A 25,639-nucleotide genomic window follows, 5' to 3' on the forward strand; every position below is an offset into this window, starting at 1 on the left:
CGTTTACTTGCGTTGTACAAAGTCACTGAGTGGTTCTGTTTGCAATGTTACACACCCTTCATTTCTGTCTTTATTCTGTGCGCAAAATGAATATGCGCGGTACACGAGTCTATCATTTATCACACTCAGTATTGTTTTGATGATCACTATGAAGGAGATGGACAAACACAAATGAAATGCAAAACCCCACAGTACAGACTTCATGTTCCAGCTTTTGTCGGGAATGAAATCGCACTTTGAAACTTTGCTGGAACCAGACACTGTCAATTTTCTTTCCCTAAGAGACACAGTTTTTAGAGACTGGATGTTTTTTTTGTTTTTTTTATTTTATTAATTTTTTTTTTTTCTTTTTTATCGTGTGCGAACATGGAAGTCAGGCGATGCAGCCCGGCTCAAAGGCATAGGCGGCAGAACATGCGCAGTTGCCACTTGTGCCATATTGGAACGAGGTCGTAAAGCGCGTCAAGTTGGTGACACTTAACAAAAGCTACAACGGAAATGGCAGGATTTATCTTTACACATCCAGCAATGGCGTATCTGAATCTGACCCCTTAACTCAATGAGGTGGATAACAGCAATAAGAAAAAGTGATTTCAGTAACGCTTTTTCATATTATTGTGTAGGCCTAAAGGTTTGGTCTAGTTTTTATGATAATGATCAGAGCATTTTAATTAGCACATTATGGCGCTTCGTATCATCTACAAAGAATAAAATAAAAGCCATAATTTAGTTTGGTTCGGCGTCGATTCACTTTGGAGAGATGTTGCCAAGGCCGCAAGTCTTTTATTTTGAAGGGTTAAACCGGGGCTGACGCTGGGTGTATTCGCCAACCTCGTATTGCTGTGGTGTGCGAGCAGGCGGAGAGTACGGGCATCTAAAAATCGACTTAGAAAAACTACTTAAGGGTAAGTAGCATAATTGGCGACTAAATATTCACTTACCTTGTGCTGTGGTATACTATTTGCAAGTGATGTTTTGTTCTGTGGTTCTGCGCTCGCCTTTTTTCCCGTCTCTCAAGAAGATGAGTCGGTGTCGAGTGTAGCGCCCGTTCTGCTGCTGCTGCTGCTTAGTGCTCGTAGCTGCTCCTGGCCAAGTCGTGACGTTCAGTAACTTGACTAGGACAGAGGTGAATTTACCATGTGTCCTGAGGATCCACTACCACACTTATTCAGCAGTATCGCAGTATTGGCTGTGAAAACAACATCCGGATTGTCGTGTTTCATTGAATTTGCACGCCCAAGCCTCAATGTGAAAGTTAGAGGCGCGGGGAAGCCATTGCGTTATTGACTGTCGCGAAATCTGTTGTCTGATAATAGCAGTGCATCGCAGTCTATGCTTGCTGTGTTGTGTATATAATGTGTCACTGACTTGTCTAAATAATTGTACTTGGCGTTTGTGTGAGGTTTTGTGTAAGGTGTGAGGAAGTTTTTAGGCTGTTATTATTTATCTTATTAATCCATTAGTATACCTAAAGCAAAATCAACGCCTTCATTGCATATAACATGACACTTGGCATCTTGGTGTCAGTTGAGTGTTTACATTTTTGCATCGTGCAACACACGTGCCCCATTCTGTCCTGGAACTCGCCTAATTTGTGTTGTGCTGTATACGTAGGCTGCTAGATTAAAATTTATAGGCGGGCCTGGTTGGTTTTTGTACACAACTCCTCTTCTATAATCTGCAGTGGGTTTATGTGTTATCCTGGGTGTTTATGCCCATGTGGCTTAGGTTTGTTGATATTAAATGTGTAGCTGTAGCCTATTGGCATTCTCTTGGTACGCTTCATCAATAACTCAAACCAGTAAGCGTATAACACTTTGAAATTCTGTCTTATAAGCAGTGTTGGGAAGTAACTGAATACGAATTTTGACTGCCTGTATTCTGGTACCATTACTTTTTCATTTCTAAAAGCAAAGGAATACATGGCAGTACTTGATCACACAAGTTAGGCTTCAAAATATTATTGAGAAAAAAGAGACACAGCTCTTGTGATGAGTGCATATGTGACTTTCCCTTCTCCAAATAGTCATAAATAAACTCATAACAAAGGCTCATTGTTTGCATCTTTACACAATAGTTTAAATACAACTTGATGTAAAATATTCAGAACACAGTACTGTGATTGGACCATGTAATAGACTACATCACAAAATACAATTTAATATTCTGTAACTAAATACATTTTCAACGTATTCTTCCCATCACTGCTTACAGGCTGATAGGCTATTTGTATGTTAAGTGCTGACAAAACCACAGAATGGAAGACTTTCACTTTAATGTTCCCTCGTCATGTCTGAGTTGTCCATAGACAACTACACTCTCTGGGGAAGTTGCATGTTTTCCTGTTTGGGGTGCTCAAACCACTCTTGCACTAGTTCTCAAAATTCAACAGGGTGATGTGGCAGTTAAAACTATGCATTATTGCACATAAAAGGGCAATTATTACGCTATTTGCTTATATGAGTTAATGGGTTGCTTGATTTTTTTGAACGAAACACTTTTAGTACAAAGAAAAAAGAAGGAAAACAATAACTGGATTGTTATGTGTCCGTCTGACTTTGCAGATCATTTTTTACTTAAATTTTTACTTTTAATTTAGACTTTTAGAAAGTTTTAACACTGTGACTTTCTATACCTTCTTATTCATAATGAGGTGTGTGTAGTGGTGTGGTGCATCAGTAAAACCTTGCTTTAAAAATATCCCCTTTATTTATCACGTCAGTTGCTCTCTTTTGCACTCCAAAGTCTGTGGTGTGCCCCAGGGTCACAGCAAGGCCTCTTGGACTGTGTTGAAGCACTGATGGGTGGAGCTAGAGTGACAAGAGGAGTCTGGGATGGGGTGGTGGGTCAAAGGCAGCTTTCATCCCGGGTGTGACAGAGGTCACCGTGGCAACGTGGCGGTCTGGAGGGGGTGGTCTGGAGGGGGTGCACTCTGACTGTGCCCCTGAATTTAATAGAGACATCACATGTGACAATGATAAGCTTGACAGGCATTCTGAATGGACTTAAAGTTCTCCTCCACCATGACACCCTGCCATCCCCTTTGCTCTTTCACACTCTGAATCTTTGACCATTAAACAGTTTCATCATCAGATTCAATAGAGTTGTCATGATAGCTTGATACTCAATACCAACTTCTATACCACGCTAATTAACAACACCGAAGCGAAAGTAACAATAAATAAAATATTTCTTAATTACCATGTACTCTTATACAAGTGTTCTGTTATAGATGTTTGTTTTTCTTCAGTATCAACTTGTTCAGATATAATATAGATAAATATAATATCCTAAATTAAAACGGTGTCTCAAAATGTAATCAAAATATCCAGTAATGTAAACAAAACATGTGATGCACTCCATCCTGTTCTCATCACAAGCTGGGCAAACAAAAATTACACAGAAATTCTGCCTATTAATCAATCGTGATGTGAGTGATTTCTTTATGAATAACAAACATACTTTAACAAATTTATATAAACCTTTTGAGCCATTTATCCAATTTCTTACCCCAAACACTTTCCCAGCCCTACTAACCTTCTATCTACGAGGATACCTGTACCACCTTCGTTTTTTAATGGCTGGAGATCTTCTTTATTTACTCGTAATATATTGGTTAATAATTATGTAAAACTGTAACAAGCAGCCGCTTTTCTCGAAGACTCAGCCATTTCCATTTAACTGACTGCCTTTGTTTCCCTGCAGTCCTTGAAGTTGTTCGGCCTTTGGGGGGGCACCAGCATGAGTCAGGATTCAGTGGAATCGGGTAAGAGCAGACAGACAGCTGGTAATGGTGAAAATATTTTTTTTATAAATGTGTTTTTGATTATTGTTTGTGTGTTTAGGGGGAGACTCTGCTCAAGATGTGCCAGATTTTAACTGGGACGATTACCTTGAGGAGACGGGGGCTTTGTCCGTACCACATCATGCTTTTAAACATGTAAGTGCTTTCCAAGCCTTTTCACTCACTGCTTGTATTGTATAAATACAGGCTATGCAGTAACTTTAGTCTAATTATTAGCCAAACAGGAAGCAAAAGGTTCCCCATATTTATAGTTATCAGTTGTACAGCACAGAAACCTCTGCTACTGGTTTCAAACTGATGTTACTTGCCCCCAAAGTAATTATTTCTGTACCCTACTACCATTATTTTCAACAGTGTTTTTGGTTGTGGGTAAGAAGAGGCAATACCAAAAACCATAAGCATTAGATTGCACATGAAAGCATGACCAAAATGTTCTCAAATAAAATTATGTTTTAGACAGTTTCCTTATTATATTATATGTGTCTTAGGTGGACCAGGACATGCAGACAGGACTTACCCCTGGTATGAAGCTAGAGGTATGTCTGCGCAGTGAGCCTGACCAGCCTTACTGGGTTGCTAACATCATCACTACCTGTGGGCAACTACTCCTGCTCCGATATGAGGGTTACCAAGACGACAGGCGGGCTGATTTCTGGTGCGACATCATGACTGCTGACCTGCACCCACTGGGATGGAGCCGACAGCACGGCAAGACCATGAGGGCACCTGAGGGTGAGTTTTGGATCAAGACATCTGGCAGCCTGTGGGTCACTTGCTTCTACTTTCTGTTTGAATGCAGGAGGGGCTGGAACCTGGCATAAACACAGTCAGCACAATCTGATTACAACCTTGTATTTAAAGTAAATGTCTCTCAAATCAACTCTGAAACATAAGACCTAGTCCCAGACTTGGTCTTTCTTTATTATAACAAAAGTGTGTAGTAATAAAGCTTTCCAAAGAAGACAATGTCAAATGTAATTCTTATTACCTCTATTTCTTACATCATTGAATGCAATAATTTAAGATAGATCAGCGGTTTTCAATAGGTGAGACGCGCCTCCCCTGGGGGCGTGAAAGAGCCACTGAGGAGGTGAGACACACGTGAAGAAAAAAATAACGGTCCACATCTGTACACATCTGCAGCAGTATTGATATCAGTAATTGTGCGTGCATGTATTAGCTGTGAAATTATGTCGCCATTTTGACAACCTACTCCTACTATAGTTTGGAGCATCACTTTTTTTGTCTTGTATACGCTGCGTGGGCTGCGTCTCGTCCCGTGTGCAGCGCGGCCCGCACCTCTAAACCAGAACTAAACCAGAACTAAACCAGGACTAAAATCAGGTCGAAACCAGTTCTAATTCTAGGTCTAAACTAGGTCTAAACCAGGACTAAAATCAGGATTTTTCTCCAATTGCAGCTGTCTGTGAGAAGCACCAAGACTGGGAGCTTTTGCTGGAAAAGGCTCTGGCAGAAGAGTGTGGTGCACCTGCCAACCTTCTCGAATTGGTATGGCTTTCACATTTTTCACTCTGTGTTTAAGATGTGTAGTCAGTTGTCCTTCAGTCCTGTGTCAATAGTGCTAAAGTAGTGCTAGTCTTTCTAAACAGTTTCTTTTCAAATGTAGGAGAAAATCTAGTCTAACCTGAAAGAAATTCATTTTGATTTATTGGTTCAGCAGTGTGCAGTTAAATATGTGATTGCATAGCTGAAAGCATGCCTTTCTCTAATGTTTAGATAAAATGGAACCATACATAAATGATCTGTTAATTTCTTCAGTGATTAAGCCTTTTTTTTTTTTTACACATACTGCTCATCTGTGTCAAATTCAAATTCCTTACCATCAGACTCCTGTATTCTGCAGTTTTATCCATGTGTTCACTTTTAATTGCTGTGGTTTCCTCTGTGCTTAGCCCCTACGCGGGAAAGACCCAATGGAGCTGCTGAATACAGGCTGTTATGTGGAGCTCCAGGATAGTGTAGAGCTGGGCCAGGCCTGGGCAGCAGAGGTGGAGGAGAATGTCGGTGGAAGACTCAAACTGCGTTTGGTGGGCACTGAGGGTTTGCCAGATACACCAGCGACCTTGTGGCTGTTCTACCTTCATCCACGCATCCACGCCCCTGGCTGGGCAAAGGAGAACAGCTATACCCTCAAGCCACCCTCTGGTTAGTCATTCACATGCAATTTAAAATATATTCATCTGTTCATTTATTTTGGATTGGATTTTTCAAGAAGATCCTTAAATTTCAAGTACGGTCCATTATTGAACAGAAAAAAAACACATCATGCTATTTATTTAGTATATAGATTTCAGTGCTATCATTCTTAATTGTCGAGGTCCTAGGGATAGGTCAAATGTTGTCTGCCAACATTAATACTTCTGTTTGGTATTTTACATTTGTTTGGTATTAATCTATATTTTATGTATTATATTATTGTTTGTGTATTTATTCAGAGCTACTGGCGTTGCGGACAGAGGAAGAGTGGGAGGAGGTGAAACAGAGAATCCGTGAACTGCCTGAAGATGATGCTCTCACAGCAGAGTTGACAAAGGTAGAATTATTTTTCCTGATGTGTAATGTGAGAGCTCAAAGAGTGAGGATATGTTCCAACGTGTATGTGTTTTTTGGTTGTTTTAGGATCAGCCTGTCATACTGCCACACACTTTTAAAGAAGGGATGAAACTGGAGGCTGTTGACCCTGCTGCTCCCATCTCAATCCGACCTGCTTCTGTAACCAAGGTAACAGACTCTATCTACATCACTCAAGCTGACTTTCCTCTGTTTAATGTGATTGAATCTACACTTACATGCACATCTAAATGCTACTGACTAATTTCCAGTTTTATTCATTACATCATTGACGAGTGGTTTATTTCAAACAGTTTACATAGCTAAACACTGAAGTGATTCATCTTAAGATACATTGACCTTGTAAGCAAGTTGTAAACATCTTTTGTCCCTGGTTCCTTATTATTATTGATAAAAGATGCTGCAGTGTTCAGTTATCAATAAACTTTTATTAAGATGACTAATTACAGAATGTACATATAGTTTAAGCACTGTCACAAATTGTAAATAAAAACATTTTAGCCTCTTATTGTCACTTATAATGATTAAATGATGCTTATCTGAACCTGCTTTTCACTTTGTATTATAGATCTGTAATGAGCTGTACTTCTTGGTGACAATGGACGATCTTTGTGGTATGGAGGACTCTGAGAATCCAGGACGTTCCTTCCTGTGCCACAGAGACAGTCCAGGGATCTTTCCAGCTCAATGGAGCCTCAAAAATGGACTGACACTCTGCCCACCACCAGGTTTGTTTAGTCTGATTCTGTGATCTGAACTCCCATTTCATTTTGTATGCTCATGTTTCCCCATTTTGCTTTATGTATTTTTTCATGTTTAGGGTACCAGGGCCCAGACTTTGATTGGGCAGACTACCTGAAACAGTATGGGACAGAGGCTGCACCTCAACAGTGTTTTCCAACTGTAAGTTATGATTCATATTCACATTGTGGTGTGCTTAGCTCTGCAGATTGCTGTACAACTTTCCTTATTATTGTGTCTAAAATGTTGACATTCAGGGAGCTGAACACTTAGCGAAAAAATATTTGATAGAAAACAAAAACCTCATGTTGATGTTGTCTCTCAACTGCTTGGCCATTTCTTTTTTAATAAATAGACATACTGTATATATCTTTTATCTTCTAGGAACAGTCTGAACACAGCTTTAAAGAGGGAATGAAACTAGAGGCAGTCAATCCACTGTCACCAGAGAATGTTCATGTGGCTACAGTCACGAGTGTGAAAGGCCAGTACATCTGGCTCAGCCTGGAAGGTGAAGGCTTTTGGTTTATGTGAATCAATGTATGAATGTAAAAGCTTAGTGAGATTTGATATTACTTTTACAATATTTTTATTGTATGTCATCACGTATTTCAAAGGCAAGTAAGTGTCTTTGTTTTTTATTTGTTTTCAGGACTTAAAACACCAATGCCTGAGTTGATAGTTCACGTTGACTCTCTTGACATCTTTCCAGTCAGCTGGTGTGAGACAAACGGATACCCGCTCGTCCATCCTATTAAGCCCCCAGGTAACTTGCTTTCCATTTCACTTTGATCTCAAATCATCGGACAGTATTGATGTAGTAATATGCAGGTATGCTTTATTTTTTATGTTATTATTTTTAATTTTATTTTTGTAATATTTGGGCTTTATGTTATGAACTAGACACTTCCATTGTGGCCTATAATCTGTGAATTTGACATAATAAGAATGTCTTCCTTTTCCAGTTGAGAAAGAGAGGAAGATTGCCGTGGTCCAGCCGGAGAAGCAGTAAGTATAGAAAGAACTTAGGTGAATAAACCCTACAATGTATTATGACTAAGTTATGAATACTTTGCAGAAGAGTACAACCAAAATCCTCTACACCTGAGGATGTGAAACCACAAATAGCGAACCAATCAGAAACAGGTGAGTATGTGTCTCTGTCAGGGACAGTCCTGCGATGAGTTGGTCTATTGTCCAAAGACTACTGATCCTAAGTTAACGTACTTAAATATGAGCCAGTAGATGATAATGTAATTGTGTACTTGCATGTTTGTGTTTTTTGATGCACAGGGCAGGGTAATGGAAAATATTGTTGTCCAAAAATCTACTTCAACCATCGCTGCTTCTCTGGGCCATACCTTAATAAAGGGCGCATTGCTGAGCTGCCTCAGTTCATTGGTCCTGGAAACTGTATCCTTGTTTTGAAAGAGGTGAGAGTGAGGCCCTGTAATGTCTACCTCATTTATTCTTGTGCTTAAAGTAAGGTTGCTGTTTTGCCCTATAATTCTTAGTGATATGTTAAAAAAAAAAGAATTAACTATACATCAATCTTAACCATATATATGACTCTTTACACACATGCACACCAGAGGTGATACTCCCAGGGCCCTAGTGCTGAGTGTGGATCAGTCCAGAGGAGGAGGGCTGTGTTAGATTCTGCACCAAAATTATTATGATTTTTGTCCAGAATGTCACATTATCACCATATGTAAAATAAAGATCATTGCATCATTGACTTTGAGCAAGAGAAACATTGGGGAAAGAACTCAGTGGGTGTGCTGTTTGTAAAGAGCTGTCATTAGATTAGGCTGAGAATCAGTATTTAAAGTCATAAGATAATAGCTCTATCTTCTGCTCCTTTTTCTATTCAGGTATTAACTCTGCTCATAAATTCTGCATACAAGCCAAGCCGTGTTCTGCGAGAGTTGCAGCTGGACCAGGAGAGCCGCTGGCAAGGCCATGGAGAGACACTTAAAGCCAAGTGAGGAAAACACCAGTTAATTATTTTGTTCTGCTTAGAAAAGGCTGCTTTGTTCAACACATGCAGCATTTAAAAGTGCCTCAGTGTTTCCATTTAATCATCAGGTACAAGGGCAAGAGTTATCGGGCCACAGTGGAAATCGTCCGCACTGCAGACAGAGTGGCTGATTTCTGCAGAAAAACATGTATCAAGCTGGAGTGCTGTCCAAACTTGTTTGGGCCTCGCATGGTTCTAGAGCGCTGCTCAGAGAACTGCTCAGTTCTGACAAAGACCAAATACAGTAGGTGTCATCCAACAGAACTCAGTTTATATAATACTCAGAGTTGCATATTGAGTGATTCATTAGTAATCCTGTATTGTCCTGCATTTGAGGTTTGAGGGTTATTCCCTCCAATGATTCTGTATATATGAATGAATGTTTTATTTATTTGTAATGCACCAGGTGCCGAGCCCAAATAATAAAGAAAAATGTCTGTTATAAATATCACACCCAATACAGTATAATGGTCAGAGATAAATCAAAACCTCTCAGGTGGTTGTGTATGCATGTCTTAATTTGACATTTGTTATTTTATCATAATACCATAGCATATTACTATGGAAAAAAGAAGAGTAAGCGGGTTGGTCGTCCTCCTGGGGGTCATTCCAACTTGGAGGGTGGAGTTAAGCGCAGAGGAAGGAGGAGAAAGAGGAGGAAGCAGCTCTTTGTTCATAAGAAGAGACGCTCTTCGGCGTCTGTTGATAACACCCCAGCTGGGTCTCCACAGGTACTGGATGAACGATCATTTCTGGTTTTCAGCACCTGATGGGAAAAAAATGAATATGACTAAATACTATGATTACCTAATGTTCACTTTGGCAACAGGGAAGTGGAGAGGAAGAGGATCTTGATGAAGATGATTCTTTGAGTGATGACTCTGGATCAGAGCTTCAAGATGACATGCAAGATGACTCTGAGCAATCAGTTGGTAAATCTCAACCAACAACTCCATCCCCGTCTCCACCGGCAACACCACGACTCACGCGCCGCCGCCGGAAACCCCGCTCACCGTCTTTCTCTGATGATGAGAACCACCCTCCTTCACCAAAAGTAATTCTGTTTTTATTTTAGTTTTATCAATTGTTATTGTTATTATCTTTATGTAACCAATGACTTGGCTTCTTGTCAGCACTATGTTAATGTCACTAAAATGTAAAGAAATGTATAAGATAATGTCACTCTTATAGACCTCCAAGAGTGAGCCCCCTCAGAAGTTGTGTTTGGACACCAGCCCCCTGGAGTGGAGTGTTACTGATGTAGTGCGCTTTATCAGGACTACAGACTGTGCACCCCTGGCTAGGATTTTCTTGGACCAGGTATGAATCTAGTCTTTTTTCTGTTCTAATATTAAACCATAAATTTAGCAATGTGTCATAAAGTTCTACAACTTTGTGTGTGACCAAACGGTTTGTTTTTATGTTGACATGTTTTGCTTCCTCAGAAGAATTAAATGAAAAAATGTGTACAAATGAGCTTTTTCTATTACTTGAATTGCACACAAGTTTGTTAATTTGTTAACAGAAGTTTACAATAATGTACATGTGTTTGCAGGAAATTGATGGGCAAGCCTTGCTTTTGCTGAATCTACCCACTGTTCAGGAGTGCATGGATCTAAAGCTGGGACCAGCCATCAAGCTTTGTCACCACATTGAGAGAGTAAAGTTGGCATTTTATCAACAGTTTGCTACGTAACTAATGGCAAACAAATGGCAGCAGATCCTTTACAAAGGAAACATCAGCACACAGGTCATTTGTTCAAGGCAGACACAAGATGCACAGTGGAAAATCAAACTATTTTTGGTGTATAAAGTGTAAACATTTAGCATGTGTGTAGATTAAAAAAAAAAAAAAATCTATCCAAATCCACACTAGGGAGCAAGAAATCTACATATAAATCAATGTGGTGTTGAAAGGCAATAATTCGTATATGATATGATGAAATATGTGTTATTGACACTGTTCCTCTGTTAAAAGATATTCAGGAACTGGATATAATTTTCGTTCATATTAAGATTTACACACATCAAATTTTTCTTTAAATTTCCTTTAAATTTCCATTCATGAAACTTAATTTGCAGGTGAGATAAATGCTACATTAGGGTGACAAGTAAAAATGAAATTTCTCCAATGTTGACCACTGTCAGAAGCAACAACCATTAACACCAGAACTGATTAACTAAATTCACCGGAGGTATTTTTGTGTGTGAATCCCACACATGTGATTTTTTTTGTTTTGTTTTCCCATCTGTTCCTTTATATGTGATGTTCTAATTCTAATTGTTTTGTTTTTTCTGCTAAGTTTTTTTTTTTATTCTGCTATGTTTACAGCTCTCTAAGCACAAGCATAACCATTAGTGTATATGGTTATATTAGTATGTTGTGTGTGTATATATTGTACATATTTAAATATTTTATAGTGTAACAGTATGCTTATAGAAGTAAAATGTGATAGCTGTAATACAATTTTAACTTTAAACATTGTAAACCATTCTGTTAACTGGCTCATCAACAAGATCACTTATGTTAGATTGTGATGTTTGAAGTCTTTTTTCCAGTTTTGTTAGGGTGTTTTCCACCTAGCACAAGTAAAATTGAATAAAATAACTTTTTATTCAGATAGCGTAATTATTATTATTATTATTATTATTATTTATTTATGTTTTATTTTTTGCAAACATCAACATACATACAACTTCCCCGGGGCCTCCTTCCGATGCGGCACGCCCGGAACACAGATGCCTAAGCCACCTCAGCTAGCTCCTCTCGACATGGAGGAGCAGCAGCTCTACTCTGAGCTCCTCCCGTGTGACGGAGCTCCTCACCCTATCTCTAAGGGAGCGCCCAACCACCCTATAGAGGAAACTCATCTCAGCCACTTGTATCCGCGGTTTTGTCCTTTTAGTCATTACCCAAAAATCATGACCACAGGTGAGGGTATGAACGTAGACTGAGTAAATCAAGAGCTTTGCCTTTCGGCTCACCTCTCTCTTCACCACAACGGTCAGATACAGCGACTGCATCACTGCCGACACTGCACCGATCCAGCTGTCAATCTCGAGATACTTGAACTCCTCCACTTGGGACAGGGTCTCTACAGACCCGGAGAGGGCAAGCCACCTTTATCCGGTTGAGAACCACGGCCTCGGATACAAGAATAGTTAACAAAACAAAACATGGGTACACTACGTCACATAGCACAACGTCATATCATAACATACATTCATATCGTGACAAGGGTTCCGGTGTAACATTCGGATACTTCATTTCCCAGCAAGCAATTGGTTGCTTGCGTCACACGTAACATTACGCGTGTCAACATAGGTGGACAGTGCAGAGGGAGAAGCAGCTGGAAGTACGCAAACCGTGACCTGCAAATGCTTATTAGATGCATTTTTACGAAAGACCAAAGGAAAACACGCGCAATCGTGAGGACTGTAAAGCGGTTATATGCATGGACATAAAGGGTTCTGTAAAGCTCTGAAGATTAGAGATTTGCTGGTTCGCTCAAGGTTAGCTTACATCTGAAATGCTTGTTAGCTTATAGCTAGCAAGTGATGATGGCAGAATTATAGCAGCTGTAAACCTTTCACAGGACTTCAAAAATCCCCCTGGATTCTCTTTTCATTTTGAGCATTTTTACACCTGCACACCAGAATTATTTGTTTTAAATCCTGCAACTATTTCATGAATGAGTCCTAACCTGAATTCGCGCTGCTTGAAGTAAGATGTGTCTAGTGCAGTTCCTTCTTTTATGATTGTATTTAGTATTTATAATAATAATAAGGTGACTTATATGCTCCGTAATACACATTATTATGATGAGATTGAGCATTAAATCACGAGAATGAGAGTTAGCGCTCATCAAAAAGGATGCCTTCGTCGTTCTCCTCAGTTTGTCCTGTTCAGCGTGTCGATTAGCTGACCAACACCCGGGTGTAACAACTACCACGAGTGCCCTGTGTTTTTGGTGGACATCGGAGTCTCATGGCTGGTGTGAGTGGATCCAGCATGTTGAGTGGTCCGGTGGTAGCAGGAGCACAGCCTGCCCTGTCCCTCAGCAACATCTCGGCGGCCCCCAGTGCGAACCCTGGCGCTGACACCCGGGGCTGTGAGAATGGGGCCCTCATGGACTCCTTTGGGATTTTCCTGCAAGGTCTCCTGGCTGTGATGGCCTTCAGCATCCTTATGTGTGAGTATCTTTTGTTTGTGTAATGTATCCTACCACCGATCTAACAAACTGAACCAATTATCCTAAGACTATTTTCTTTTTTAAAAGGCAAGTTCACAGTCTATAATTTATTCTTTTTCAACAGCACCATGAGATGAATGCTAATTTTTAATAAACGATATCAGCATGACTTAATATGACATCTTATATGCTGAATTCTTTTTACACTTCTAATTATTTAATAATATAATTATTTGTGCATAGTTTAAGCCCATGTTGTGTTAAAAAGGATAATTCGTGCACACATTTCTTACATAAAAACACATCCAGTACTCCAGAAGCCACAAATCATGTGGTCTGAAAATGTGATTACTGAATTTCTAAACACTTTATTGCTGTGTCTGACACTGGCCCACCCATATGGGCACTGGGTGTGAACATTCTGATGTCATAGTTTGCCCAAAACAGAAGCTGAGGTCATGGCTAAACATTTCAGTGTCTGTATGAAAATGAATGTGGCCTTTTGCTTACATCTCCCATCTTTCAGCTTTAAGCCACATTTACATACCTGGAGTATGTACCTGGCTTTGTGTTTCATGTGTGGAAAATCTGTATTATTAGTCTATATACATCTCTAAAACTCAAAATGCTCTGTTCCACCTTGTGATGTCATGAAGGTGTATGGCACTTTACACCACAAGTTTGAACAGAGTTCAGAGAAACTGTCTAAATATGCAGAGTTTGTGTTTTAAGCATGTGAATAAAACAAAACACAGCTCATGGTATGTTTTTTGATGAGGATACAATATTATCGCATAGGTCTTTATGATATGGATAGATGTTTTATGTTTTGTTTTTTTCCAGTAAAACGTTTTCGGGAGCCCAAACATGAAAGACGACCTTGGAAAATCTGGTAAGGGCTTTTACACTAGATTCTAATCATTTTTTAAAACCTTTGACCAGTTAGGTATATAAAAGGCAGGCTAGCTCTTACTAGCTGCATGGCATGGAGAAATCTTAAAAACTTTTAACTTTTGATAAAACTTTTGATAAAAAATAAAATTATCCATCCATCCATCCATCCATTTTCGTCCGCTTATCCGGGGCCGGGTCGCAGGGGCAGCAGCCTAAGCAGGGACTCCCAGACTTCCTTCACGCCAGACACGTCCTCCAGCTCCTCCGGGGGGACCCCGAGGCGTTCCCAGGCCAGCCGAGAGACATGGTCCCTCCAGCGTGTCCTGGGTCTTCCCCGGGGCCTCCTCCCGGTGGGACATGCCCAGAACACCTCCCGAGGGAGGCGCCCAGGAGGCATCCGGAACAGATGCCCGGGCCACCTCAACTGGCTCCTCTCGACGTGGAGGAGCAGCGGCTCTACTCCGAGCTCCTCCCGTGTGACTGAGCTCCTCACCCTATCTCTAAGGGAGCGCCCAGCCACCCTACGGAGGAAACCCATTTCAAGCGCTTGTATCCGCGATCTTGTCCTTTCGGTCACTACCCAGAGCTCATGACCATAGGTGAGAGTAGGAACGAAGACTGACCGGTAAATCACCACAACGGTCCGATACAGCGACCGCATCACTGCCGAAGCTGCACCGATCCGCCTGTCAATCTCCCATTCCGTCCTTCCCTCACTCATGAACAAGACCCCGAGATACTTGAACTCCTCCACTTGAGGCAAAGACTCCCCACCCACTCGGAGAGGGCAAGCCACCTTTTTCCGGTTGAGAACCATGGCCTCAGACTTAGAAGAGCTGATCTTCATCCCAGCCGCTTCACACTCGGCTGCAAACCGCCCCAGTGCACATTGCAGGTCCTGGTTCGATGAAGCCAACAGGACAACATCATCCGCAAACAGCAGAGATGAGATCTTGTGGTCCCCAAACCGGACCCCCTCCGGCCCCTGACTGCGCCTAGAAATTCTGTCCATAAATACAATGAACAGAACCGGTGACAAAGGGCAGCCCTGGCGGAGTCCAACATGCACCGGGAACAGGTCTGACTTACTGCCGGCAATGCGAACACAGCTCCTGCTCTGGTCATACAGGGACCGGACAGCCCTTAGCAAAGGGCCCCGAACCCCATACTCCCAGAGCACCCCCCACAGGACACCACGAGGGACACGGTCGAATGCCTTCTCCAAGTCCACAAAGCACATGTGGACTGGTTGGGCAAACTCCCATGAACCCTCGAGCACCCTATGGAGAGTGTAGAGCTGGTCCAGTGTTCCACGGCCAGGAGGAAAACCACACTGCTCTTCCTGAATCTGAGGTTCGACTATCGGCCGGATTCTCCTCTCCAGTACCCTGGCATAGACCTTACCGGGAAGGCTGAGGAGTGTGATCCCCCTATAGTTGGAACACACCCTCCGGTCCCCCTTCTTATACAGAGGGACCACCACCCCGGTTTGCCAGTCCAGAGGTACTGTCCCCGACTGCCACGCGATGTTGACGAGGCGTGTCAGCCAAGACAGCCCCACAACATCTAGAGACTTAAGGTACTCAGGACGGATCTCATCCAACCCCGGAGCCTTGCCACCAAGGAGCTTTCCAATCACCTCAGTGACTTCAGCCCGGGTGATGGATGAGTCCGCCTCCGAGTCCCCAGCCTCGGCCTCCTCCTCGGAAGACGTGACGGTGGGATTGAGGAGATCCTCAAAGTATTCCTTCCACCGCCGGACAACGTCCCCAGTTGAGGTCAGCAGCTCTCCCCCCGCACTGTAAACAGTGTTGGCGAAGAACTTCTTCCCCCTCCTGAGGCGCCGGACGGTTTGCCAAAATCTCTTTGAGGCCGTCCGATAGTCCTTCTCCATGGCCTCCCCGAACTCCTCCCAGCTCCGAGTTTTTGCCTCCGCAACCGCACGGACTGCAGCACGCTTGGCCCGCCGGTACCCGTCAGCTGCTTCAGGAGTCCCCCGAGCCAGCAAGGCCCGATAGGACTCCTTCTTCAGCTTGACAGCATCCCTTACTTCCGGTGTCCACCACCGGGTCCGGGGATTGCCGCTGCGACAGGCACCACAGACCGTACGCCCACAGCTCCGAGCAGCCGCATCGACAATAGAGGCCGAGAATGAAGCCCACTCGGACTCCATATCTCCGGCCTCCCCCGGAATCCGGGAGAAGTCCTCCCGGAGGTGCGAGTTGAAAGTCCCTCTGACAGAGGGCTCTGCCAGACGTTCCCAACAGACCCTCACTACACGCTTGGGCCTGCCAGGTCTTTCCGGCTTCCTCCTCCGCCAGCGAACCCAACTCACAACCAGGTGGTGATCAGTTGACAGCTCAGCCCCTCTCTTCACCCGAGTGTCCAAGACACGCGGCCGGAGATCAGATGACACGACTACAAAGTCGATCATCGACCTCCGGCCTAGGGTGTCCTGGTGCCACGTGCACTTATGGACACCCTTGTGCTCGAACATGGTGTTTGTTATGGACAAACCGTGACTAGCACAGAAGTCCAATAACAGAACACCGCTCGGGTTCAGATCGGGGAGGCCGTTCCTCCCAATCACCCCTCTCCAAGTGTCACTGTCGTTGCCCACGTGGGCGTTGAAGTCCCCCAGGAGAACAACGGAGTCCCCGGTCGGTGCACTGTCTAGCCGGGTACTCAGCACTGCTGTTCGGCCCGTAGGCCGACACCACAGTGAGAGACCTGTCCCCGACCCGAAGGCGCAGGGACGCGACCCTCTCGTTCACCGGAGTGAACTCCAACACACGGTGGCTGAGCTGTGGGGCAATGAGCAGGCCCACACCAGCCCGCCGCCGCTCCCCGCGGCCAACGCCAGAGAAATGGAGAGTCCAGCCCCTCTCAAGGAGTTGGGTTCCAGAGCCCAAACTGTGCGTGGAGGTGAGGCCGACTATATCTAGTCGGTAACGCTCAACCTCCCGCACAAGCTCAGGCTCCTTCCCCCCCAGCGAGGTGACATTCCATGTCCCCAGAGCTAGTCTCCATGTCCGGAGATCCGGTCGTCGAGGCCCCCGCCTTCGACTGCCGCCCAGATCTCTCTGCACCGGCCCCATATGGCTCCTCCCGCGGGTGGTGGGCCCACGTGAGGACGGCCCCACGTCGCTCCTTCGGGCTAAGCCCGGCCGGGCCCCGTGGGGGAAGGCCCTGCCACCAGGCGCTCGCTGACGAGCACCCACCCCAGGCCTGGCTCCAGGGTGAGGCCCCGGTGACGCCAATCCGGGCGACGTAACTGGCCTCTGTGTTGCACTCATCATAAGGGGCTTCTGAACCGTTCTTCGTCTGACCCGTCCCCCTGGACCTGTTTGCCTTGGGTGACCCTACCAGGGGCATGAAGCCCTTGACAACATAGCTCCCGGGATCATTCGGGCACTCAAACCCCTCCACCATGATAAGGTGACGGTTCAAGGAGGGGGACGGTTCAAGGAGGTAAAATTATATTACTGTAAAAAACAAAACAAACAAACAAAAAACTTTTAGATTTAGATGGATGTTTATATTGTATTAAAAACATTTCAAAAAAATGTACTGAGGTTGCAAATATAGCATACACTACATGCTGACCTATATAAATGTTTTGTTAATCTTTTTTTTTTTTTTTTTTTTCTGTTTTTGTAGGTTTCTAGATACTTCTAAACAGGCAATAGGAATGCTATTCATTCACTTTGCTAATGTCTACTTGTCTGACCTCACGGAGGAGGATCCTTGCTCGCTGTAAGACTAGTTTATGTTTGGTTGTCTTTACTAATAATTCTGGATGTATATTTTCATTTGTGATTTTTTTTTTTTTTTGTCTTAGATATCTCATAAATTTTCTACTGGATGCTTCTTTGGGGATGTTGATAATTTACGCTGGTGTACGAGCTGTCAGTGCAATAGTTGAGTGGAGGCAGTGGGAATCTCTGCGTTTTGGTGAATATGGTGAGTAACACATTTTATGTGGTACTATTGTCTTTGCACGTTATGATTTATACAAGGATATTATGCGGACCTTTTCTGCACACAGGGGAGCCTGTACAATGCACCGCTTGGCTTGGTCAGTGTATCCTCTACATTCTCATTATGATGTTTGAAAAAGTTCTCATCATGCTAGTTCTGCTCATCCCTCAGTGGAAACAGGTCAGTTACCCTAAAATTCACAAATAGTAAATCATTAAAAACAAATCTATTATCTCAGTTTAAATATTATTTGACAGTGGTACATGCCTAAAACCTGCACTGCATCTACCTAGTGCTAATAATGTAAGAGACACATAAAATTGTTACTCTGTTGCAGTTGGCTGTGCTCAACCCCATTAACAACCCTGAATTGGAGCTTGCAATTGTCATGCTTATTGTTCCGTTCTTTGTGAATGTAAGTTTGATTCTTGCCATTTATGAATTTTATTCTTTCATTGTTGACAATATATTAACAATTAATTTAGCAAGGTGTACTCACATTAAGCATTCTTTATGAATGTCTTTTTATACAAATGTATATTTGTTTGACCTTTTATCTTAATATGAGTATTTGTTTTGATACAGGCCCTAATGTTTTGGGTTGTTGATAACTTTCTTATGAAGAAGCACAGAACAAAGGCAAAGCTTGAAGAAAGGGAAGAAGACTCACGGGGCAATGGCAAAGTTCGCTACAGGAGAGCCATGTCACACGACGACTCTGAGTCTGAGGCAAGTGCTAGTTTAAAGCTGCGCAATTTATCACTTTTAGTCGAGATGGAGATTCAGTCATTTCTCATCAGCCTGTGTTTTAGTTCATACTAAATACTTTCAATTTCAGTATGGAGCCACACACAGACATAGCATTATTTGCTGGCTCTTTTGTACAGTGCATATTATATGACCTTTTTTAAAGAAGCTACAACTCATAAATAAAAGCTTTAATACAGACTCATACATACAAAAATGGTATAATATAGCAAAATATCATGTCCAATATGTAAATTAGTGCATGCATCTTGTTATATCATATGATTCCCAGCCCTAATGTCTATTCAAGAGAACAAAATGAACGTAAACATAAATAAATAAAAAATATCAGTTTTGTGCACAGATATCTTGTTAAGATGGGTAGCTTTCATGCAGCATAGGAGCAGTAGAATTGTCAATGTGTCAGTGATGAGTTTGGAAGATGCAGGAAGGCACATAAACCTGTTTTATTCAGCAAATACATAAAATGAGTACAAGAACTGTACTTCCACTGAGAAGTTGTGTGATTTCTTGCCTATTCTTGGCTTGTGGAGTGTCTTGACTTTCAACACCATTGTTGATCGGTTCAGGCAAAGCACTGATTATCTTGAATGGGCCAAATCATTTTTAAAACTTTTACTCATGTTGACCTTTTAGCTTCTGAATGGCTACCACGCATAAACACTAGCATAGCCATAGACTGTTTTCACCCAGTCCTAATGTCTATATAGTCATTTAGCTTATTAATTAACCATACATTGGTTGGTGGTGAAAGTTAAAGCTAAGCCTAGCAACATTTGTACTTTTTGGATACTGATTCTTTTTGAAAAATATGCAGTGCACAAATTACACAGTAACAAGGTATGTGGGTTATATTGGATAACTTTTTGTTTAGACTGGCATTTTTTCTTCTTAAGTCTGTGTTTTGGGCTTGCAAGCCCTGAAATCTTTGCTGTAGCTAAAATGCACATGGCTTTGTTAATGGTGGGGGATGGGAGTAAGTGGAGTATATGTATTCAGTTTAGCAGATGGGTGGTACTTTGTGGGCCAGTGGCGCAATGGATAACGCGTCTGACTACGGATCAGAAGATTCTAGGTTCGACTCCTGGCTGGCTCGCTGTTCTTTTCTGATGCTTGCATGCAAAACAGAACATTTTATTATTTTTGTATTTAACATTACTGCATGGTACCACATACATATTAATACAAACTATTTAAAATCCTGAAATACTCACTATTACTACGCTACTGTATTATTGATTTGGTAGCCATAAATTTTGTAGTGACAGTTATTACGGTATGTATAAATTCTCCTATAATATCTTGTATTTAATACACTCAAAGTCTACAAAGAGCAATTTTAATTCTGTGCTTTTTCTATTGCTGCCATTTTCACTTCTGCTTCTTTTTCTTCATATGCTCATTCTTTTTTGCAGTAGTTAAAGCATATGGCTCTGTGGGCCAGCAGTGTAATGGATAACGTGTCTCACTACGGATCAGAAGATTCTAGGTTTGAGTCCTTGCTGGTTTGTGTATTTTGGTGTCAGTTTCTGGGTGGTGTCCCCTGCTCTTTTTTAGGTGTGAGAGCACATGAGTCATGAGTTGGTACATCATTATTTTGTATATGAACATAGTGGGACGTTGACTAAGTACAGTAGTGTTCTACATGCTGTGTTCTCGTCTATTTCTGGCTTGCATATTCCAAATTGTGCCACTTCTTGTCAATGGGAGTTCGTCACAGGGGGTTCATCAATGGGTGGGGGGAGGGTACTCTTCTGGCACAAATATCGGGCCAGTGGCGCAATGGATAACGCGTCTGACTACGGATCAGAAGATTCTAGGTTCGACTCCTGGCTGGCTCGGATATTTGTCCTTTTTAATATTTTGTTTAAAGTTGAAACATCAGAAGTATTTGGTGGAGTTTACTCTGCCACTAGTAGCTTATCAAATACCACTCGTCCAACTAGGCTTGTGAGGATGAATCTAATTATCTTAAAATGTATTATATTGCAAAGTTTTATTTTGCAACAAAGCATTGCTATTCCAAAGGGGACAGGTCACTTTTTTTTACTTTAATAATCAATATTTTGTTTTGTTTACCTTGCAGATTAGTCAAACCTTTCTAAGTAAATTAAATAGCAATTGGGGATCCAGTATATGAACATTGAATCTTACTTACCTATAGAAAACTGCAATCAGGTGTGTCTGGTCATCTCAGGCTCCGTCCACACGACAACACTCCTGGATTTTTTTTCTTTGCGGGTTGAAAAAAATTTATGTCCACACTAGAGCCCGGCCGATATATCAGTTTGCCGATATTATCCGATATGGGCACCTGGAAACATATTGGCGATCGGCCGATATTGCCGAAAATCTTGCCGATATTTCACGTGGGCATGTTATACTTCTTTATAAAGCTTAGACTCTCTACATTATGCTCATTTAATTCAATTTCCAGACCGATAAATGTCCTAATATGTGGCTCTGGATCAGTATTTATCTGCAGAGTCATTTGTCTGTGTGTGTGTCCGTACTGTCCCTAAACACACCCCCAGAGTCACATCATGCATGTGCATAGGATAGAAAAAAACTTGCATATTTGGCTGTAGTTCAGCATAAAATAAATAAACCAGGACTAATCTTGGGCTTGAGAGAGGGAGAAAGATAGAGACCGAGTCCCGACACTTAGTCCTGGTTCAATTCTGGTTTAGTCCTGCTTGCAACAAAACAACCTGAAGAGTCACTTGGGAGCCGAAAGAGCCAGCTGCTTTTAGTGAGCCGAGCCAAAAGAGCCAGTTCTCTAAAAAGAACTGGAATACCCATCACTAGTAGCTAGAATGTGATGCAAAAATGGCATTAGTCTGACCTACTGTCTGTTAATATGACGCAAAGAGTGAGAATAACAATAAATGTTGCCTAAATAAACCCAATTTAAAATCCAGTCCTAAGTTTTTTAAACAATTCAAAATTTACAGTGAATTTTTTACATCACTAAATATATTGGGGATTATATCGGCTATCGGCAGCGCCAACTCCGATTTTATCGGTATCAAATCGGCCGCAACAAAATCCATATCAGTTGGGCCCTGGTCCACACACGTGCCGAATCAGTAAATATTCACATCCACACGGCAACCTAGCACTGAGAAAAAACTATGTAATACATCTGCCACACCTGTATGTGCGCTGTTAACAATGATGATAATATTTAATAATGCATATCTCATCACTATTTTTTAAACTTTAAGTTTATTTAGCCAATTTTAGATGTATCCCAGAAATATAGCTGTTTTGTTTTGCAAAAGTTAAACATAAGTCACAGAAAGAACCCATATATTCCACTGAGTCGTGTCCTTTAGTCTGACAGCAGCAGAACCGCATCAGCGCACAGCGTGTCTCAGATGTTGGGCAGCAGGAGCGGCTCCGTAGGCTACACCTGTCCCATTTTGGCAACGCTCTTGCGGTCTGTGGAGGCCAATTCGTGGACTGCGGGCTTCGCTGCATCGGAGGACCCTGGCAATGACGGGACCGTGATGTCATTTTCCAAAAGCTGCAGTTTGCTTGTCCTCACGAAAACGCACCGCCTCCACTCTGGAACCCGTTCTCAAAAAGCTCAGTTTTTGCCCACCAAAGGCTGGAAGAAGTTCCAGACACTGGGGAAGGGGTCTGAAAGTGGGACTATGTGGGCTAGTGGCGCAATGGATAACGTGTCTGACTACAGATCAGAAGATTCTGGGTTCAGCTCCTGGCTGGCTTGATTTATTTTTTTTTTTCAACACCTAGATTGAACATTTTTTTGTCTTGCCACAGTTCAATATAATCGCTGGAAAAAAATATAGACAATATATGATAATATTGAATGCCATTTTGCCACTGACACGATAACCAAAAGCAATAATTAATTGAAATGCTTAACGAATAACTGATTCAGTCATCTATTCAACTATCTACAGCTCAAATTTTATCGTAGTATGTAAAAAATTGCTAAAAGTTCGTCACTAGTATAAAGAAAAGGTACCTAAAATATTAAGGAAAACAACTGTTACATCTATGTGTTGAACGTTAAGTCAAAATAGTAATTATCGTGACAAAACTTTGTTTCAGACATTCAACCCTTCAACTAAAAACTGGCATTCAATTTATTTCATATTTGGACTGAATATGCTTGCTATGATTGCTATCACTTTTCGAATCTGTAATGCTTATTGTTTTATATAATATATGAATTAAAAGAAAATTACCATTGACTTTAATGAATTAGCTCCCTCTACAGGGTGTCTTATTCTGCAGGAGGCACGAGGGAACATTTTTTTTTAGATAGAGGGTTAATTTGCATATCATTGAGTTCAGCTTCTAGATCTGCGCACACACTCTTATCAGCTCTATTCACATCTGACAATATTTGTAAAAGACTGATTTTTTTTTTTTTTTTTTTGACAAAGAATATATATACCATATGCCATGACTGACGTCTTATAGGGTGTAGAGCAGGGCCATGATATACAGTGTTTCCTCATGTCCTATTTTTAAGATCAAGTTTCATTTTTCTTTTGAATTACAGCAGTGAGTGGCTGCAAGAGCTCAAAACAGCTAAAATGTGGAGGAGCTGCTACTGTTTATTAATACATGTGATAAGCTTCAACTGCTTAATATGCTGCTGACATTTGGGAGTTTGTATGTATGAGCTTTGCATATCTCCATAAAATAGTTACTTACTTATAAATTCAGATTTTATTCAGATTCAGATTTTATTCAGATTGAGATTTTATGTTAAATGTAAAATGTTTTTATGTTAAATAAATCTTGTCTTCTCATTGTTTAGATCCTCTTCTCAGCTGATGATGAGATGGATGAATCGGAAGAGGATGATGTCCGTCGTCTCACCGGCTTAAAGACTGTTAAGAAAAAGAAACATCGTATGGGGATACCAGTTTGACCTGTGCCTCCAAAAACTTGTTTTGAGTCTATGGTAGCAGATCACCTCACAACAGAGTCCACATTCCCCTTTACTGAACAGACTGAGAGGTACGCAAAGGAATGCATCAAGGGAACTACCTTAAACTTTTTTTTTTCATTCTTTTTTTTACAGGGAACTAATATAGTAACCTGTCAGCTGTGGATGTCTGTTACCATTTTGCATAATAATGATTCCTTTTTCATACTATAACCACTTCTTCCTACTACATTACACATTTTACAAATTACATCAATAAACTACTGAAAACTCATACAAATTATGGATTATGATAAATATGAAAAGTTACACATCATGTATTTATGGGTAATGGTTTAATAACAGTAATACATTTGAGGCGCCTGTCCAGACACTCAAGGTCACCATACAGCAATTTAAAATACAGAATATACAATACAACAGTTATTGTTTGTCTCTCAACTACTCGTTCTTCACTGTCCTGTAATCTGTGTATTTGTGTAAAAATCATGTGGTCAAAATGGAAATTACTGTAAATGAACATTAGAACAATAATAAAAACATCAGTAAAAGGGGATGATATTTTGAAAGAGATGAGAGGAAAAAATGCCATCCACTCCAGATAGAGATGTGTGTAACTTACCATTTAATTGATTTTTGACCATTTCCTAAATTACATATGGTTAGTTATTTAGCAAATAATATGTTTTAAAGTACACTAAATAAAATATACAGCAGACTATAACTTTAATATGCAAAGACATCCTGAACATTTTCAGTATTTACTACTGTGTTACTTTCATGTAATGTAGAAAGATAATTTTTGATATGTGGGGTTGTAAGAAAACTAAATAATCAGCCATCTATTTTAAAAAGACCAATGTGTCCCACAGTGAGCACAGAACAGTTATCTGTTATTTGAAATGCTTTGACGTTCTCTGTGTGTTGTCTGAGCCTTGTCTTATACTGTATTTAAATTTTTTGGGCCAAATTTTGAACAGCTTTGGTAAATTGTTTGATTCTTTTATGTTATTGTTCAGGAATTTGCACAATCTGTTTTTTTGTTGGGTTTTTTTCCCTTTGTATTTGTGTTAAATAATGTGCCTGAGTGAACTTACCAGCAGGTGATTTATTTTGTGTTTTATTCTGTTTTTTTATATTATATTTGATCTATTCCACCAGGGCCTTGGGGACTTCAGCTGGCTCTGATCTCATGAATGTGACATGCATAGACCCATAAACTGTTAATGACTATGGACCAGGACCATGCGGGAAGTAGTTAGTTACTTGAGTGCAGTTTATTTTTGTTTGTATTTTACAACTGGGTATTTGTGGTGGGGATGACAGAATGCATGGCTGATCTATCAATAACACTGAATGACTAAACAGACTTATTTCCCATTATGATATTTTGGGTACAACAAGTCACTGTTTATTTATGAAAGTTGTCTGGAGGATCATGGTTTAGTATTGTGTGTTACTACTCAAATAAAATGATAAATTATTATTATTGAAGCTTTTCCAATAAATATTGTAACATAAAGTTTGTCTTGTCCAGTAATTGCCAAATAGAGCTACTCTTTCCACCACTGCTCTGAGGTGCATCCCAAAACATTCAGACTTGTTTACGTTTATGGCCAACATGAACATTGGGTTAACTTTATATGTGCTAGACCACTATGTTGCTATTTTGTGTAGCACTTTGGAAACTGTCTTGTTTATAAAATGTGCTA

At 41.2% G+C, this 25,639-nt stretch overlaps 2 protein-coding genes and 2 non-coding genes across 6 annotated transcripts; all 4 read left to right on the top strand.

The window, feature by feature from the left end:
• The first annotated feature begins 580 nt into the window (after positions 1–580).
• sfmbt1 (Scm like with four mbt domains 1) lies at positions 581–11,760 on the top strand. Of its 2 annotated transcripts, none has more exons than XM_055160753.1 (21): positions 581–905; positions 3,706–3,766; positions 3,846–3,940; positions 4,294–4,537; positions 5,226–5,314; positions 5,719–5,971; positions 6,262–6,359; positions 6,446–6,547; positions 6,966–7,125; positions 7,218–7,300; positions 7,523–7,649; positions 7,791–7,904; positions 8,104–8,146; positions 8,217–8,284; positions 8,432–8,571; positions 9,013–9,122; positions 9,227–9,402; positions 9,711–9,889; positions 9,988–10,212; positions 10,350–10,478; positions 10,714–11,760. In XM_055160753.1, the coding sequence occupies exons 2-21, from the start codon at positions 3,742–3,744 to the stop codon at positions 10,852–10,854; spliced, it is 2,601 nt and encodes an 866-aa protein (XP_055016728.1). In that variant the 5' UTR covers positions 581–905; positions 3,706–3,741; the 3' UTR covers positions 10,855–11,760. The 2 variants fall into 2 exon arrangements, with proteins under 2 accessions (XP_055016728.1, XP_055016729.1); XM_055160754.1 differs by lacking the exon at positions 581–905 and adding an exon at positions 1,045–1,126.
• Positions 11,761–12,478: 718 nt separating this feature from the next.
• On the top strand, positions 12,479–25,449 carry stimate (STIM activating enhance). 2 transcript variants are annotated; one of them, XR_008633118.1, is made up of 9 exons: positions 12,479–13,351; positions 14,195–14,243; positions 17,906–18,001; positions 18,087–18,208; positions 18,294–18,406; positions 18,564–18,641; positions 18,812–18,955; positions 23,796–23,998; positions 25,089–25,449. XR_008633118.1 is itself a non-coding variant. In XM_055160755.1 (8 exons), the coding sequence occupies exons 1-8, from the start codon at positions 13,147–13,149 to the stop codon at positions 23,907–23,909; spliced, it is 921 nt and encodes a 306-aa protein (XP_055016730.1). In that variant the 5' UTR covers positions 12,479–13,146; the 3' UTR covers positions 23,910–25,449. The 2 variants fall into 2 exon arrangements, 1 of the variants encoding a protein (XP_055016730.1); XM_055160755.1 differs by having other exon boundaries at positions 23,796–25,449.
• On the top strand, positions 20,018–20,090 carry trnar-acg (transfer RNA arginine (anticodon ACG)). Its single transcript has one exon. It is a non-coding gene; the product is annotated as a tRNA-Arg (tRNA).
• On the top strand, positions 20,763–20,835 carry trnar-acg (transfer RNA arginine (anticodon ACG)). Its single transcript has one exon. It is a non-coding gene; the product is annotated as a tRNA-Arg (tRNA).
• Positions 25,450–25,639: the final 190 nt, after the last annotated feature.

The sequence above is a fragment of the Boleophthalmus pectinirostris genome, unplaced genomic scaffold (assembly GCF_026225935.1).
Source record: "Boleophthalmus pectinirostris isolate CB_2022bp ecotype Guang Dong unplaced genomic scaffold, ASM2622593v1 HiC_scaffold_3, whole genome shotgun sequence".
NCBI lineage: Eukaryota > Metazoa > Chordata > Actinopteri > Gobiiformes > Gobiidae > Boleophthalmus > Boleophthalmus pectinirostris.